Source organism: Schistocerca serialis, chromosome 2 (genome assembly GCF_023864345.2).
Source record: "Schistocerca serialis cubense isolate TAMUIC-IGC-003099 chromosome 2, iqSchSeri2.2, whole genome shotgun sequence".
NCBI classification, from domain to species: Eukaryota; Metazoa; Arthropoda; class Insecta; order Orthoptera; family Acrididae; genus Schistocerca; species Schistocerca serialis.
Window position 1 is genome coordinate 1152830345 of NC_064639.1, and position 19359 is coordinate 1152849703.

Genomic DNA, 19359 nt, shown 5'->3' on the forward strand with positions numbered 1-19359 from the left:
ATATAACATATTTTCCTCCTCTACATATGAGGAATGTTTCCTGGAAGAGTGGCCATACGTTTTTGTTACACCCTGTGCAGTGATAGGTTACTGTTCATACACTGTACGGATGAAGTGTCTAGGAGTTGTTCCCGCCTTGTCAACGTACACCCTAAACACAGTACACCCTGATGGGAGCTATGAAACATAATGGATGGATGAGTGAATGGCACAGAAAGCAACCACCGTTTGTGAGGCGCACTACCGTAAATGTACCCCTTGCCTACACGTTTCGCAGATGTTTACCTAAGGGACTTCTGGAACAGCAGTCATTTTCTCCTCCGCAGACACAGCCACGTCCCACCCTTGATGTTCAGCCCGAAGTTCTTGGTGTCCAGCTCCAGTGGTATGACGGTCCTTGGATCCAGCTGCAGGTGGAACCGAGACAATAGATGCACGAGCAGCACCTTCGTCTCCAGTAACGCGAACCTTTGAGCTGCAGAAAGAAACACAAATTCGTATGTTATTCCTAATGTTTCACTTCTTCAAAGAAGACAAAACATATGGGGTGATTCAGGAGGAATGTCGTGAAGTGATTCTGCATGTCGAAATAAACGAAAAAGTCCTGTGAACATGTGTTAGATTTTCGATCGTTATGGAACTGGAGCGAGGTGAAATCTACACACATCCATGGATGAATATGAAGACAAGTGTGAATAGTACTTACCAAAATGCTGTGTAGGTGCTTTGGTGTACAGAGGAATAGTGGGCCAGATGACTGATCCATCCCACAAGAAATGTTTAAAGAGTTCCCTACCCATTTCATTCCATTTGTCAGCGCGTTGGAGGGTGTATTGTGTTGCACTTCGAACATAACCTCGGCAGGCTTTAATGTGGGCAACAGCGTCAGTGATGCGATAGACAAGTTCTTCACCTTCGTAATGCACACATCCGCCTTTAAGCAGCCCTAAAAACAGAAGTCTAATGGAGTTAGGTCAGGTGATCTGGCAGGCCAGTCAATGGGTCTGCCACGACCAATCCACCGTTAAGGAAATGTGTTATTGAGATATTAGGATACTTGTGTGGTACAATGAATCGATGATCCATCATGTTGCAGGTACAATCGCTGTCGTTGCTCCAGTGAGACGTGTAGGTGTTCTCTCATCTTCTATCAAGAAATCTGCACATGCTGTAGCTGTCATGCTATTTGGCAAGAACACGAGCCCTATCATCAGACCATCAATCATACCAGTCCAGATGTTGACTGAGAACCTAACTTGGAACCTCGCTTCCCCAGTGTCATGTGGGTTCTCCAGGGTGTTCAAGATACCATTGTCTCACTTGTAAATAAAGTGTATTGCACAACGTCTTTGTGTACAGCCAACCATTCACAAAATTGTTGTCTGTTTACTGAGTTACACCAATATAGATGTTGCACACCCTGCAAGCGGAATGGGTTGAAGTCCTTAGAAAGTAAGCCGGCCGCTGTGGCCGAGCGGTTCTAGGCGCTCAGTCCGGAACCGCGCGACTGCTACGGTCGCAGGTTCGAATCCTGCCTCGGGCATGGATGTGTGTGATGTCCTTAGGTTAGTTAGGTTTAAGTAGTTCTACGTTCTAGGGGACTGATGACCACAGATGTTAAGTCCCATAGTGCTCAGAGCCATTTGAACCATTTTGAACCTTCGAAAGTAATGTATGCCACGCTTGGGTTTGTGGAATATCGAGTGGACGGTTAATGCACTGTGTACTGGTGGTGAGACTCTGATGTACCATTACAATAATTTCCTCCCTTTCCTCAGCTGACTGGAGACCCACACATTCAGATGTTACGTGTAAAATCGGTAATGTTCTTGTTTCACGTAATGTTTGAAAAACCCTGGGAAATACCCTGGTGCAGGGGACTCATCACTCAGGGAAACATAAATGGTATTTTGTCACAGGCACACGGGCACTGCCATTACTGTACCTGTACACAAACAACATGTCAGTGTATTCTGCATGGGTGCATGCATGTGGCCTGTTGGTATTCACAGACACAGTGGAATTGCTCGATTAAACAACACTCGAGCACGACACAGACACGGCCTCACGACTCATCACTGACACAATCCACAACTACAGACAGACTGGATATGCTTTCAGCTGCTGCCTCGGTGTGACGTCACAGTGCTGCAATCTGTTGGAGAACCCCAACATCTCTTGTAGGATGGATGAGTCATTTGTCACAGCATTATTCTGCCCACCACAGTGCCTACACAGTATTTCAGCACATAATATCTACATTTGTCTCCTTATTCATTCATGGATGTGTGTAGTCTTAAACCTGCTTCAGTTCCGTAGCAATCGACAGTCGGACACATCTTCGTAGGACTATTTCGGTTAACTTTGACATGTAGAATCACCTCATAAATTACGTGACATTCCTCCTACTTCGTCCTGTATGTCTCAACGGACAGTAAAGTGGTGTGTATTTATACATGTGTGGGAGAATGTTGTACCTTTGGACACTCTTCAGGCTGTCGCCACTAGTCAGTTCTGTAACAGAAGTTTAATATATTTTCTTATTCTATTTTTAAATGGTGGCTTTCTCTTTTAATGTGCTGTAGCCCTTTTCTGAAATTACAAAAATTACTCTGAAAAATTAGACATTTCCAAATGTAAGAATATGTTTCAAGGTACATTATTGTCATATAACACGCAGTGTATCTCTACAGTCACCCATGGAGTGACAGCTTGTCATACTGTTGATGATCATCAGGAGACATTAAATTCGACCGCCCTTATGCATTATTTCGGACGAAGAGGTTAAGTATCGACACTAGGACTTCTCCTTTCACCAGCTACGATAGAAACACCCAACTATACTGCAGCTGTATCCATCACAGCCACCGGCACTTCACATCTACACATGACGCGCTGGACAGGCAAACCGCCGAAATAGCGCCCAGTGAAGATGCTTGCACGAAGAGTGTTCAGCACAAACGAAGCAGAACGGCATAAGACACTGGGAAATTTCGGTATTTAACGCAAGTTAACTGGCGAGCAGTCTGGTCATCAGGAAGTGTTGCATCGTCACATCTGCTGTAGTTGTAAACCAAGCACGAGACATGATAATTTCTTGCAGCTCAAGCTCCGGGTCGAGTGCCACTACACAGGCTTACATGGTGGTTGTAATCGGACGAGTTACGTGGTTACTACGCGCAATGTCCTCTCTATCAGCTCCTCAGTACGTATACATCCCTGTCCTTCGCACCAGAGATCAAGGACCTGTCATCATAACTGCAACACAAGGGCTCACTTGCCTGGTATCCAAACTGTGCCTACTGTAAGGGTACCATATCGCACAGTGTCAAGTTGTTTACGAGGCGGATATCCGCTCTGCATTGTCGTCTCGACATTACAAGTTTTTCATGAAGAGCGCGCATGTTCTTTTTTTTTTTTTTTTCGAGTGCGGATCAGTGAGGCAGCAGATAGGAGCCGAGGGTCTGACGTAGAAACAAAGGTATATCGATTATTGTTATAATTAAAAGTGAGATAAATATCGAAACAAGGGGAGCTGCCGGAGATGGTGGTCATGTGTGCGTGAGGCGCTCGCTCGTGTGAATGAATCTGTGTGTGTTTTTCCTTTCCTGAAGATGGCTTTGGCCGAAAAGTAATTTGTGGGAGGCTTTTCGTTGAGCTTGACTGAAACTTAGCTGTGTCATCTGTACAGTAAGTACCAATCTGTATTTTCCTTATATTGTTGAAATGAGGTAAATGGAAGGGCGGTAAAAACAAGTGAAACAATGTTCAAATGTGTGTGAAATCTTATGGGACTTAACTGGTAAGGTCATCAGTCCCTAAACTTACACACTACTTAACCTAAATTATCCTAAGGACAAACACACACACACCCATGCCCGAGGGAGGACTCGAACCTCCACCGGGACCAGCCTCAAGTGAAACAATCAAAGAATCCGGAGGTATCAATGTAATTTATGAAAGAGGTTATGTCGAAAGATCAGTGCTTAATATCAGTAACCGCACGCGCATATTGAAAAATGGTGTTTCTTTGACACAGTTTTTAAGATTCGGTAAATTCGATGAAAAATATTTCAGACTGAATGAAACTGTACTATTTTAAAGACAATGATGAGCGCAACTGCGGACTGAAGTACTGTCAGTCTGAATTTGTTCTATAATACACAGTGACTATAATTGCAAACTTTTCTTATTAATCACTATCTGTAACCAAGGAAATTACATTGTGTACTGAAATTCAGTGAAAAGTTCTATAAACAATGCCAAAGTAACGGAGTGGAGATACGGGGTTGGTAACAAGCACACTTTCACGACTCTCAACTTGCTTGTTCATCTGCCCTACACAACTCCTTTTCCCGCAGCTAATTAAATTCCAGTGGCCTTGATTAAATTTGTGACCGCTAAGTGATCATTTCAAATACAGAGAGAGGAAAAGTGTTACGACTTCTATCTAACAAAACAGTTCGCAAGCTCCTTCTCCATTGCTGCCGCTCGACTCTGGAAAAGACTACCGTGGAGTCTGCGCTCCGTTAGATGCCCTACTGCATTTCAGAAAAAACTGAAGTTCTTCCTTTTCTCGCCCTCATAACATTTTCCCTAAAAATTAACAAATACTCCCGGACGAAGAAGTGAAGCAGCCGTAGGATGTGGTCGGATGACAACGTAACTTCGTACACTATCGGTACTTGTCTAAATGATTATTGTTGCAATTCTCTGTGGCAGGTATAACGGCCATCAGAGTGCATTAGTGTTGTTCGTGTTAAGCAATGTTACTAGGTGTGACGGTACGGCACATAAATGGACAATTGGAGAAAGGGAAAAGAAGTTTTTTTTATGAGATGTGTGAACCCTAAATTATCTAAATAAGTATGTCTGCGCGATGTATAACAAATAGTAAGGATTGAAAATTATTATTATAAAAACACAAATATCGATGTAATTAACAAAACAGTTTTTTGGTTCAAAAAAACGGTTCAAATGGCTCTGAGCACTATGCGACTTAACTTCTGAGGTCATCAGTCGCCTAGAACTTAGAACTACTTAAACCTAACTAACCTAAGGACATCACACAACACCCAGCCATCACGAGGCAGAGAAAATCCCTGACCCCGCCAGGAATCGAACCCGGGAACCCGGGCGTGGGAAGCGAGAACGCTACCGCACGACCACGAGCTGCGGGCCTAACCTAAGCACATAAGACACATCCATGCCCGAGGCAGGATTCGAACCTGCGACCGTAGCGGCCGTTCGGCTCCAGACTGTAGCGCCTAGAACCGCACGGCCACTCCGGCCGGCCACAGTTTTTTTGTATAATCTCTGTGTAACATAGGCCATAAAGATCAGAACAATGCTTGGATTGAAAAACTCTCCTTTCTTTCGTCTAGAGGTAGGCCGCCATTGTACCGCTGGATAATATTTAGTGTAAGTTTGGCTGTAATTTAGTAAAATATACTTATAATTGTTATTACAAAGTGTGTATTATTGACTTATTTGTCACCTCTTATGATCGCAATCATTAATTACAATTAACAAATTTTTTACAGAACTTCGTAGTGCAGGGACCTAATCTCCCCTTGCAGGATTTAGTCGGCCATTACGCTGACTGTATTATTTAATTAAAATTTCGTATCACAATTCCCCCCATGAACCATGGACCCTGCCGTTGGTGGGGAGGCTTGCGTGCCTCAGCGATACAGATGGCCGTACCGTAGGTGCAGCCACAACGGAGGGGTATCTGTTGAGAGGCCAGACAAACATGTTATTCCTGAAGAGGGGCAGCAGCCTTTTCAGTAGTTGCAGGGGCAACAGTCTGGATGATTGACTGATCTGGCCTTGTAACATTAAACAAAACGGCCTTGCTGCGCTGGTACTGCGAACGGCTGAAAGCAAGGGGAAACTACAGCCGTAATTTTTCCCGAGGACATGCAGCTTTACTGGCATGGAGAGCTGCATCAAACCAGTCTCAGGACTGAAGACCAATACATACATACATACATCACAATATTAAATGTAAATACGAGAGACTTCTCAATTTTGATCTTTCATTAATTTCAAAGTTAAAGACAGTAGTGATAAATTCCATTTACTGAAATCGACAGCACTGAATGAGTTCAGTATGTTTCATTTTGGCCGCCTAACGGCAGATGAGATTCTCTCTAGTTTTGCCTTGCAAATAATGAACAAGAAATATTGAAAATCAGTTTATTCAAAAAGCGCTGCAATATTTCAGTTAATCTTTGTGACATTTGGTTCATAAATAACCAGTAGCCCCTGAGACCCTTGTTAATAATTACAGTTTACGTAAGAATGCGCTTATTTTCTTTTCTAAATAGCAGCGCTCACGCGAACTATTTATTAGAAGGCGGTGAGTCGCGCGTTGTGTTTAAAAAATATTATATCGTACGCACTTCGGGGCTGCCGATGTCCGAACGAGTGTTATCGCGGTATAAGTTAATTACAAGTCTCATGCTAGCCCACGATATTTAAGGCCACCCCAACCAAAATCATAAAATATATAATTATAAAAATAAAAATATGTAATTATCCCGTGATTAAGTGCACCCACCCAAACAAACACATATATACTTATACCGTGATACAGGCTAGGTGGAGTACGTAAGGGGCGTGAGCAGTCAGGCGTTGAGTGACCTCTGTGTAGGACACAGAGACGCCGCATACTCGTCTCAGAATGTATCAGCGCCTGACAGAGTTTGAAAGGGGACACATTGTGGGTCTCCGTTTGCCCGGCTTGTTGAATCGTGTGATATCCAAATTTTTGAAACGCGTCCGACGGCAGACTGCGTGCGAAAGTGAGGTCAGGCGTACTCGTGTCAAGGTTCTAGACGACACGGTTGACCGTGACAAGGGAGGATCACTGTATCCAGCACCAAGCACGTCGTAGCCCCCTCACAGTTACATTGTCGTCCTAGAACAAACAATGGACTCCCTGGGACATTCTATGTCTTCCCAGACCATTCGTCGGAAACGAGCACCAGCAGGACTCATGCGCAGGCTGATGTTAACACCACAACAATAACGGCTGCGTTTGGAGTGGTGCCGCGACCAATAAGCAAGGGCAGCTGATGAATGACGTCGCACTGTGTTCAGCGATGAAACTCGGTTCTGCACTACCCCAGGTCACCAACGTCGGCGAGTATGGTGACCTGTGCAGTGGTCCCGTTCTTCCAATGGTTCGGAGAGGCACAGAGTGTTACCCGGTGTGTCACGGTGTGGACAGCCAACTTTTATGGCTTCAGGTCACGGTTGGTAGCGATTGAGGGAACCCTGATGCCACACCGGTATGTCACAGTCATGCTGTATCCCGCATATCACGGATCATTTACAATAGTCGTGGGTGAGCTTGCCCCAAAAGATGATAAAAGGCTTTACGTACCCTTCTCAACCGTATCACAGGGTGGCTCTGCCTCAAAGCCAGACGGGGTGCAATGTCGTACTAATAACTGGATACATACTGCCAAGTACTTTGTAAATGCGAATCGATTTTGTAATCACTGAAGAAATAACACTACACACTCTCTCAACCCGTGAAGTTTATGCATCACTTTTTTTGTCGGGAAGTGTGTGTGGACAGTTTCTCTCTATCAAACAGTAAAGCAAATATTTCCATCTCCCATTTACTCTTTTTTACCTTTGTTTTCTTCATAATTTACGCCTCTTTCCTTCCTCACTTCATTACCTGTGTTTTGTCACGTTCCTTCTCCTCTCCTCTCTTTTCCCTCGCATCTATTTTTGTCAGTGTTCTTAGTTTAAATGCACCTATCCGCATTTATCACTTTTGTTCTGCGAGGGTTATCCAGAAAGTAAGGAACGATCGGTCGAGAAATGGAAACCACAGTGAAAATCCGATGAAGTTTTGCAAAGGTGTGTTGGACAGTGTCTCTAGTATGCCAGGGAGCACATAAAGATACCTAGAACAATAGTGTCTCCCGCCAAGTACGAGGGCCTGGTGAGAAATTTCGCCTAAAGCTATGCAGCCAACTTTACATAACTGTCTTGCGTTTATTTCTGCAAGACAGTTCTCAATCGCATTCTGCACGGGCAATGAAGATCCTCCTACATCGTTTTCAACCGGAAATGTTTGATTACTCAAAATACAGCCTGTAATTGTCTCCCTCTGAATTTCATCTCTGTTCACATGACCCGTTGGCTTTGAAGATAACATTTTGGCACAGACAACGAGCTGTACGCCAGTATAGAGAATTGGCGGAAAGCAGTGACGGCTGCCTTCTATAACTAGGGTATTGGAAAGTTGGCACAATGCTACGACAAACGCCTAAGTCGGATCGGCGACTATGGAGATAAGTGGGTGGAAGTTGTAGCTAACTGTTGCAAACAAGTAAAACAGTTTCACTGTGGTTTCCATTTCGCGACCTATACTTCCTTACTTTCCGAATAGCCCTCGTATTATTCATGAACTAATATAAACTATCTTTTTTTCTACCATAGCTAACATAGTTTCCACTATTTACGTTATATTTATTTCTAATTGCTGTATCCCATGTTAAATGTAAGGTAACTTATCACATATGTTTCATAATGTACATAATGTAAAATGTCTGTTGCTACATCATGGACAGGGGGCATTGGCTGCTTAACTTACTGTCAGTGTCAATGAACTTCACCAACAGCCGTGTAACTTAAGATGTTATTTTATTTTATTTTGAAGGCTACGACATCAGCTTTTCACTATACCATCTTAGGCCCCTTGCGCATCGTCTACTTAGATAGATGCATATGGGGCGAGGATGGCACAGTGAAATGCTGAAACTGACAGCCTTCAAAATAAAGTAACATCTGAATTTGCACGGCTGTTGTTGAATTTCATTGAACCTGACTTTAATGTAAAATGTGTCGACGCCTGGATTGGTACGTGAGGGTGCCTGATGACCCTAACCGTGCCAGATTAAAAAATATCAGTCGATAAATACAACACATAAAATCACAAAAGCAACTGTCGTTACAGTGAGCTCTATAATAAGAAATATGCTACACACTAAGAACGTAATTTTACAAAATAGGAGGAACAAAACTGGGTTATTTTGAATGACAAGAGAAATATGACACAACAGTGATGAACGTACACTGACAGTCAAGAAGAGCGACGGCGTAAAAGTGGGGAAAAATTCGCATACAAAAGCTTCTACCACAAGCTCAGAAGATGGCATCATGATACGGGCACAAGGGCTACAGCCAGCGATACTAGAAGATGAAAAAGAATCAGACCATAGCATAAAAATGGTACCTACATAGAATGGATACAAATAAGAAGTTTATAGCATAGAGAGGCAATGGCCGTATACTCCAATACAGTACTGTTGCAGATTTGAATTAATCTTCCTAATTAGCTAACGATTCTCGTAAAAGAAAAAGAGAGGGATGTATCATGATGTAAACGATGTCTGGAATCTATGAGGGCATTTATCGTAGATTCTCAGCGGGATTCTCAGCTGGGAATAATCTTAGAGTTTTCGTTGGATTCACTGCTCACAGCACTCACCAATGCAGCTGCGAGGTCCGGATCCAAATGGGAAGTAGGTGAATGGTTTGATGAGGTGCTTGTTCTTCGGGCTGAACCGTTCCGGGTCGAAGCGATCTGGCTCCGGAAAGTACTTGGGGTCGCGGTGGATGCCGTGGACAGGCACCCAGATGCCATCTCCAGGTCGCAGTTCGACTCCTGGGCAAGTCTCTGTGGCTGGAAGGCCGTACGGGCGTGTGCACTGGCGGTCCAGCACAGCCCCAGGAGAGTGCAGTCTCAGCGTCTCTGTGAACAAAAGAAGCCAAAGCAGGAGCGCATTAGAAGAAAATGTACTGAGTAGTAACAATGTTTGAGCAGTGCAGAAACGAGTAATGAGGGTAATATGTCTTTGGGGCGTCCCTTCTCGTCCTTACATCAGGTGTTACGTAGCGTAGGGCGCCGCAGCCAGCACCACAACAATGAGCGCGACGCGAGACAAATAACGCGACGTACTGTTACTGTTCCGCAGACTTTCTCGGAACCAATTATTAGTGGACGCAGAGTAATTCACTGCACTAATATTAATATACAGTCAGTCTAAATAAGGGTGGCCACGTTCGCTTATCCCGTGAGACAGGGTTAGTGTTGCCACTACCACTACGTCACAACTGAGTGCCACAAACAGTTTACATTCGCATCTATACTCTGCGAACCGCTGTGAAGTGCACGGCAGAGGGTACTTCCCACTGTAGCGGTTATCGGGCCTTTTTCCCTTTCGAGTCACGTACGGAGCTTGGGAAGAACGATTATTTAAATGGCTCTGTGTGTGCTGTGATTAATCTTGTCCTTACGATCACTGTAGGAGCGATACTTAGAGGGCTGAAGTATATTCCTACAGACATCATTTATAGGCAGTCCTTGAAACTTTGCTAGTCGGTTTTCTCGGGATATGTTATGTCTATCTTCAAGAATCTGCCAGATGAGTACCCTGTGACACTCTCCCGAGGGGCAAACAAACACGTGACAGTTCGTGCTGCCTTTCTCTGCATACGTTCATTACGCCCTTCTAGTCCTATTTGGTAGGATCCCATACAACTGGACAATATTCTAGGACAGATCGCACAAGTCATTTATAACCAATTCAATTTCCTTTGTAGACTGTTTGCGTTTCCCTAGTATTCTAAAAATATATCAGTCTGCTGCCTGCTTTACCCACGTCTGAACCTATGTGATCTTTTCATTTCGTGTCCCTGCTAAGTGATACTTGTAGGTATTTGTATGAGTTCACAGATTCCAACTGTGACTCACTGATATTATATCCACAGTATACTACGTTTTGTGTATTGCAGAATTTTACATTTTTGAACAACAAAGCAAGTTGCCAGTTGGTATACTACTTTGAAATGTTATCGAGATCTGACTGAATATTTGTGCAGTTTCGTTTAGGCTGTACTTCGTTGCAAACAACTGCATCATCTACGAAAAGTCTGATGTTACGATTAATATTGTCCGCAAGGGGTTGATAATATACAACATGGACGACAAGGAACTGAGTACACTTCGCCCTTGAAAACACCATGGTCGGCCCACATCATCATCCGTTTGGTTAGATAACAGGAATACCAAGCTGGGGAACAGACCCTGTCTCCTAGGAGCTGGCGCTGACATTCACAACAGAGACCAGCGCTGGCCGATGCAGGGGTCTTTACGAGAAAACCAGGAGCGTCTTTACCTGTTGTTACTCGTGCTTTAGGTATTTTATCGCGGTATAAGTGTATATGTGTGTGTGTGTGTGTGGGGCCCACTTATCACAGGATAATTATATATTTTTATTTTTGTAATTATTTTTTTTATGATTTTGGTTGGGGTGGCTTTAAATATTATGGGCTAGTATGAGACTTTTAATTAACTTATACCCCAGTAACACTAGTACGGACATCGGTTGCCCCGAAGTACGTACAATATAACATTTTTTAAACACAACGCGCGACTCACCGCCTTCTAATAAATAGTTTGCGTGAGTGCTGCTATTTAGAAAAGAAAATATGCGTATTCTTACGCAAACTGTAATAATTAATTTGGGTCTCAGGGGCTACTGGTTATTTATGTACCAAACTACACAAAGATTAACTGAGATATTGCGGAATGTAATTATTTTAAATATTTCTTGTTCGTTATTTGCAAGGAAAAACTGGAGAGAATCTCATCTGCCGTTAGGCGGCCAAACTGCAACATACTGAACTCATCCAGTGCTGTGGATTTTAGAAAATGAAATTTATTACTACGCTTTTTTACATTGAAATTAAAAAAAGATCAAAACTGAGAAGTCTCTCGCATTTACATTTAATATTATACATGAAATTTTAATTAAACAATACAGTCAGCGTAATGGCCGACTAAATCCTGCTAGGGGAGATGAGCTCCCTGCATTACGAACTTCTGTAAAAATTTTGTTAATTATAATTAATGGTTGCGATCATAAGAGGTGACAAATAAGTCAATAATACACACTTTCTAATAACAATTATAAGTATATTTCACTAAATTACAACCAAACTTACACTAAATATTACCCAGCGCTACAATGGCGGCCTACCTCTAGATGAAACAAAAAACAGGAGCTTGTTCAATCAAAGCATTGTCTCTGATCTTCATAGCCTATGTTACACAGAGATTATACCAAAAACCTTTGTTTTGTTGATTACATAGGTATTTGTGTTTGGATAATAATAATAACTCACGTTCTTTACTATTTGTTATACATAGCGCACACGTACACAGTCGTGAAATAATTTATAATTCACACATCTCATAACAAAAACCTCTTTTCCCTTTCTTCAAATGTCCATTTATGTGACGTACCGTCACAACTTGAGCTAAGCAAGGCTCTATTTGAAAAAGAATAGCTCAATTTTTGTTTTACTGATTTTGGTTTATTTCAAATCAGCTTTCGGCATATTAGGCCGTCTTTAGGAAACAACAATTATTACCTGAAGATGGCCTGACAAGTCGAAATTAGTTTGATATCAACAAAAATTAATAGAACAAAAACAGTGAACTTGTTATTCAACCTAAAATATGGAATTGTTCTACCAAGAAGCAACGGAAGAATCCATAAATAAGAACAGCTCGATGAAGTCATAGGTTCGAGCCGCGCACGTCTGCTTTCATGCCCCATAGCTAACAAGATGCAAATGATAATGTGGAGCTGTGATCCCGCAATTAAGTAGTCTGTGCACTGGTTAGAATTTCGATTTAATAAAATACTTAGAAATGCATGATAGAAGTTGTAAGAGGTCCGAGCAGATGTAATTTTATGTAAGAGGTCCGAGCAGATGTAATGCAGATGTAATTTTATGTAAGAGGTCCGAGCAGATGTAATTTCGATGTATTGCTCATGCGCTGCCTGCGATATGCAAGGTATAAGAGAATCGCTGACCAGAGAGCAGTGTTGACTGCAGTAGGTACTGTGTAGCTGTAGCAGTAAGTTGTTGCTAGTCTGCAGTCTGCTCTGGTCTGGTATGGTGTATCGTGTTGGCTGGTCGGTCGCGGTGCAGCGATGCCGGAGCCTGAGTATTATTGTATAAGGTAAAAAGCAGCCTCGCGCATATCTAGTAATGTTATCTGAACTCCCACGTAAATCTTTTAAAAATGTCCTAATAATAATCTTTGTCATATAAAGTAATTTCTAACAAGCATTCATTTAAATTTAAAGAATTTACTAATTTCTCCAATCCATGATCATTCCGATTGTTGCAAAAGAAAAATCAGTTGCTTCCTTTCATAAATGACAAATCTATCGGCCAGCATTGCACAGAGCTGTGCCGGAAAAATTTATTCTAAGAGCAGATGTATTCGACAATTTTATTGAGGTAAGAATTTTTCCTTTTTTATTCAGAATGATCTTACAGGGCCATGACGCAGCACTGCTGTCGTCCAAAATTTACGAGGTTACTGAATTTATTTTTTATTACGAGGTTTAGGAATTTTTCTGTTTCGAGCTTACATTAAATGAGAAAAGAATTTTGTAGGTACATTAAATGGGGAACAAATTTTGTGCAGAGGTTAAATGTAAATGAATTCCTGTAGGGAGGTTATAAATGGGAACCAATTTTGTTCTGAGGTTACACAAAAATTAGAATCATTAACCCAATAATATTTTTTTATTATTTTTGTGGGGAGGTTACAAAGTTAAATGAATAACTTAACAAAAATGGGTTCTATTCTAGCATCTGTAGTTGATGTAGACAACAGAGAATTATCTTTAATAATGTTTACACAAGAAAGGACATCTCATTAAAATACAGATAGAATAAATTAAGTAAAATTACATTGACAGCGTTACAAGAATTGTAGCAAAACCCCCAAACTAAACTAAGAGTATAATCAAAGGTAACGGGAAACCTAAGTCCATTTCCTGGTCACGATACACAAAATATTCACCATCTCACAATAGTTCAGTGTTCAACATGATGAATCGCAAATTGACAACCGCGATACAAGGAATGGTGCCTCATACACTGCGTATCCTCAGTTCCGAAATACAAGCGGTTAAAATTCCAGTCCCACACTGAATCACATTCAGACCTCTCGAAATATAAAGTCCTCTCAGAAGCTAAAGTACGGTAGCGGCCGTACACCGCCCGGAATCAGTACCAATCGTTACCATAGGCAGGTCTGCCTGCTTCCAGAACGAAAATCCAATTGCCCAGAATCGCTCCCTTGAATTTTTCACTCGAAAAGTGTCAGTCTTCAATTGACTCCCATAGTGATCCTCTACTGAGTGCTTTTCCAATGGCTGCAGACTGCCCCCCCCCCCCCACCCAAAAAAATACATAGTTCTTAAGCTCCAAAGACATAATTCGACTCAACATGACTACTTTCCAGACTTAACTAATTTATTACAACAATATTTAAATAAAGAAATGTTATACATATTTGGTCACTCAGATCATTCACAATAATTACAAATAAAAGATTATTCATAAATGAATAAGCTAGTATTCGTCCGCAAGTGCACTCATGTTAAATGACAACGAATTGTGGTTAAATATTATTTAGTTGTTTTATGCGTTCTTGACAAAGGCGTCTTGTGGTTCTCTTTTCAATTGTGGTGTCCGCTAACATACGCGACTGACTATTTTTAAATTACCACAGTTTTTAATAGCACTTGAAGTCACCATTTAAATAAAGTTACTGGCAAAATAGTAACTTATTCATTAAATAACTACACAAGTATACCATATGTGAGGTATTCATACCGTATGCATACGCTATGTTATTCTGGAGAATACGTTGTTCTGGCAAACATTTTCTAATACAATTGGTACAAAAGACGTCATAAGTCAGTAAATAAAATAGATATAGATGAGTGGCCTACTGGGAGGATAGTTATTGTGCAATGCTATCATCTGAGATACCGTTTGTTGAAATCGAATGAAGCTTTTAAAAGTTTTTAATTCAGTGGTTCACGGTGAAAATCTTTATTCACTGTGAGATATTAACTCCTGTAATTTTGAAGATATTGAAATATTGCTGTGTCACGGGATGTGCCTCATTGTTATGATATCGCTCATGTATTCAGATTTGCTTCAATACTTGGCTGTAAATTATTATACATTCTCAAAGAGGTGTAAAAAGCCGTCTCTCAGTTTGTCTGAAAGCCCGCCATTGCTGGTGCATTTCCTGCACAAAGACCATGCGAGTAATATCCGTCCAAATTCCCAGCTTTTGGAATTTACCCATTTCCGGCGACGCTGCTCGTCTTTCTACACGGATTTGTCAATACAGGTCACCCTGAGTCTTGGCCCCGCTAGCGTTCACTTATGCAACAAATTCATCTTACCTCGTACCAGTACTGGGTGGCAGATTAGCTCGCCTATAAACGCAATAGCGAGCAGGACTAGCCGATGGGCACGGCCAGAATTCCCGCCAAGTGTGTTCCTGGTGCAGATTACTTAGGCAGATAAAAACATAGGCGAAACCGTGATCTGGTCAAATGAGTCCCGATTTCGGTTGGTAACAGTTGACGGTGGGGTTCGAGTCATTCAAATTGCTACACCATTCAAATTGCTACACCAAGAAGAAATGCAGATAATAAACGGGTATTCATTGGACAAATATATGATACTAGAATTGACATGTGACTACATTTTCACGCAATTTGAGTGCATAGATCCTGAGAAAACAGTACCCAGAACAACCACCTCTGGCCGTAATAACGGGCTTGATACGCCTGGGCATTGAGTCAAACAGAACTTGTATTGCGTGTACAGGTACAGCTGCCCATCCAGCTTCAACAGGATACTACAGTTCAAGAATAGTGACTGGCGTATTGTAACGAGCCAATTGCTCGGCCACCATTGACCAGACTTTTCAGTTGGTGAGAGATTTGGAGAATTTGCCGGCCAGGGCAGCAGTCGAACGTTTTCTGTATCCAGAAAGGGCCGTACAGGACCTGCAACATGCTGTCGTGCATTATCCTGCTGAAATGTAGGGTTTCGCAGGGATCGAATGAAGAGTACAGCCACGGGTCGTAACATATCTGAAATGTAACGTCCACTGTTCAAAGTGCCGTCAATGCGAACAAGAGGTGGCCGAAACGTGTAACCAATGGCACCCCATACCATCACGCCGGCTGATACGCCAGTAAGGCGATGACGAATACACGCTTCCAATGCGCATTCTCTGCGATGTCGCCAGACACGGATGCGACCATCATGATGTGGTAAACAGAACCTGGAATCATCCGAAGAAATGACGTTTTGCCATTCGTGCACCCAAGTTCGTCGTTGAGTACACCATCGCAGGTGCTCCTCTCTGTGATACAGCGTCAAGGGTAACCGCAGCCATGGTCTCCGAGCTGATAGTCCATGCTGCTGCAAACGTCGTCGAACTGTTCGTGCAGATGGTTGTTGTCTTCCAAAGGTCCCAATCTGTTGACTCATGGATCGAGACGTGGCTGCACGATCCGTTACAGCCATGCGGATAAGATGCCTGTCATCTCGACTGCTAGTGATACGAGGCCGTTGGGATCCAGCACGGCGTTCCGTATTACCCTCCTGAACCCACCGATTCCATATTCTGCTAACAGCCATTGGATCTCGACCAACGCGAGCAGCTATGTCGCGATACGATAAACCGCAATCGCGATAGGCTACAATTCGACCTTTATCAAAGTCGGAAACGTGATGGTACGCATTTCTCCTCCTTACACGAGGCATCACAACAACGTTTCACCAGGCAACGCCGGTCAACTGCTGTTTGTGTATGAGAAATCGGTTGGAAACTTTTGTCATGTCAGCACGTTGTAGGTATCGTTACCGGCGCCAAGCTTGTGTGAATGCTCTGAAAAGCTGGTCATTTGCATATCACAGCATCTTCTTCCTGTCGGTTAAATTTCGCGTCTGTAGCACGTCATCTTCGTGGTGTAGTAATTTTAATTTGCCAGTAGTGTAGTTACCTACTACGTACAATGCGCTTAACGAAGATAGTATATTTGCTATGAGATATGTGTCTATCATATTTCTTTCAAGTATTTAACATTCAGATATTTACGTATACTTTTTATATTTACAATTCAGTCGTTATAAATATTGGTGACATCTGGAGAAAAGTGACGCGAATTGAATGACATCCTTAAGACTGTAGAGCCATTTGGGATTCAGCTACGAAATACTTTTGAGATAAGTGGCTGCGGCCACACTTATTGTTGCTAAATATCCGTTACGTATTCTGGCATTCTTCAAACTGATACTAACTGATGCGTCAGTGAAGCGAGACGGCGATAGGCTTCGGTTTGCGAATACCTTTTATTTTCTCTTTCTCCCACGGCCATGACCTCTAGTTTGCAAAAATGTTCCACACTGCGCCCGATTATTATTGGGGAGAGGTGGTGGGGGGGGGGGGCGGAATGGGAATTACGTGGATGCTGCTGATTTAACCTGATGAGCGAAAACATTATAACCATCTGCTTAATAGAGTGTTGGTCCATTTTTTCAATGCAATGCAGTAGCGATTCCGCGTCTCTAAAATTAGACATGTGCTTGTTAGGTTAGTGGTCTACGCACAGGTCATGCATTTCCAGTACGTTAAGGGCCGGTGGTTGTGGCTGCGGAACGAACGCCCGATGGCATCCCAGATGTGTTCCATTGGGCTCCGATCAGGCGAATCTGATGGCCAAGATATCAACGTGAGTTCATTATCACGCTCCTCAAATCACTGTAGCACGATCCTGGTCTTGTGACACGGACAGATACCCTGCTGAAAGATGCCATCGCCGCCGGTAAAGACGTCAGGTACGAACGGATGCAGGTGGTCCACAACAATGTTTAGTTGGTCTATAAAACACCATAGTGCCTTTGATTACTACCACAGGCCCCTGGCGTAAAGGACACGCCATCCACGCGGCCAGGTGACATGTTTCGAATGATTTACGGTCCACTCCCGATGATCCCGTGACTGACGATGTCGTTGGGTCAACACGGGAACACGGAGGGATCGTCTGCAGCGCTACCCCGTGTTCAACAATGTGCGCTGCACAGCGTGCTGCGAAACACGCCTGCACCAGCACTCTGTTCCGTCGCCATATCTGCAGCTTATTGTTGCCTATCCTGCTTTACAGAGCAGCCAAACCTCCGATCTTCATGTTCTGTGGTTAGGCGTGGACGTCCAATAGTTTATCGTCTACTTGTAGTTTCATCGTAGTTCGACCACTGTCCACAGACACTCACGAAGTTAGCACTTCAACAACAGACTTACTTCATCCGATTTCGAGATGCTCCTTCGTTCCCAGGCACCGAGCTACAACAAACCTGCCCTTCGTCAAAGTCGGTTATGTCAATGCATTTCCCCATTTGCAGCCCTTGTTATCGCAAAAATTATTCCCCATTCGTCCTTGCTACGCTTATAAACTTCACGTGCCACCAGGAGGCAGTCAGCCTCGTGGAGGGCAGTGGTCAATACATTTTCGTTCGTCGGTGTAAAACAGTGCAGACGACGTGTCGCTGCCGTTGACAGAATGTAGCTAGCTACCTTTAGAGGTAGAGCTACCCAAAATAAAAGACAGCAGGTGAGACGATAAACCAAAATACTGAAAATATCAGGTTCTACGTAATTACGCCTGGTTTAAGCAGAAAGAAGGTGTTACAAATTTCGTCTACATTCACTTATTCAGCCAAGCAAATACCATTATCAATTTATTTATTTAATCGTATGGCTAGGGTCCCACGTCGGGAACACCGTTCACCGAGTGCCGGTCTTTCAATCTGACGCCACTGTGGCGACCTGCAGTCGATGAGGATGATAGAATGATGACAATGACAGCACAACACCCAGTCCCCGGGCGGAGAAAATTCCCCGACCCAGTCGGGAATCGAACCCAGGCCCAGAGGATTGACAATCCGTCACGCTGACCATTATCAGTAACTTACTGGGACAGTGGACTTTTGGAATATTTCAATAAGCAGAACAGTATTTCACAATGGCAAGCGTTGAAGCGGTGGAGTCATACCCCCCCCCCCCCAAAAAAAAAGTGGTGCGCCACTAAGAAATTATTCTAATAAGACAGGAATCGGAAAATGTTTTGTAGATGTACAGCTATAGTTTCAGGAAAACCGGATGGTTTATTCAGGAGAGAGAGAGGTTCGCAATTTGAGCAAGTCAACAACGCGTTGGTTCAAAAATAGTTCAAATGGCTCTGAGCACTATGGGACTTAACATCTGAGGTCATCAGTCCCTTAGAACTTAGAATTACTTAAACCTAACCAAGCTAACGACGTCACACACATTCATGCCCGAGGCAGGATTCGAACCTGCGACCGTAGCGGTGACTCGGTTCCAGACCGAAGCGCCTAGAACCGCTCGGCCACAGCGGCCGGTCGCGT

The 19359-nt window shown here is 43.0% G+C and overlaps 1 protein-coding gene across 1 annotated transcript in view; it reads right to left on the reverse strand.

The window, feature by feature from the left end:
• LOC126458611 (cytochrome P450 9e2-like) overlaps positions 1-19359 on the reverse strand; it is a 68041-nt gene continuing 48682 nt past the window's right edge. Inside the window, exons 7-8 of the mRNA XM_050095776.1 lie at positions 9518-9781; positions 1-475 (exon numbers count right to left, since the gene is read on the reverse strand). Coding sequence (XP_049951733.1) covers positions 309-475; positions 9518-9781 — 431 coding nt within the window. The 3' untranslated portion in view covers positions 1-308. The remainder of the gene's footprint in view (positions 476-9517; positions 9782-19359) is intronic.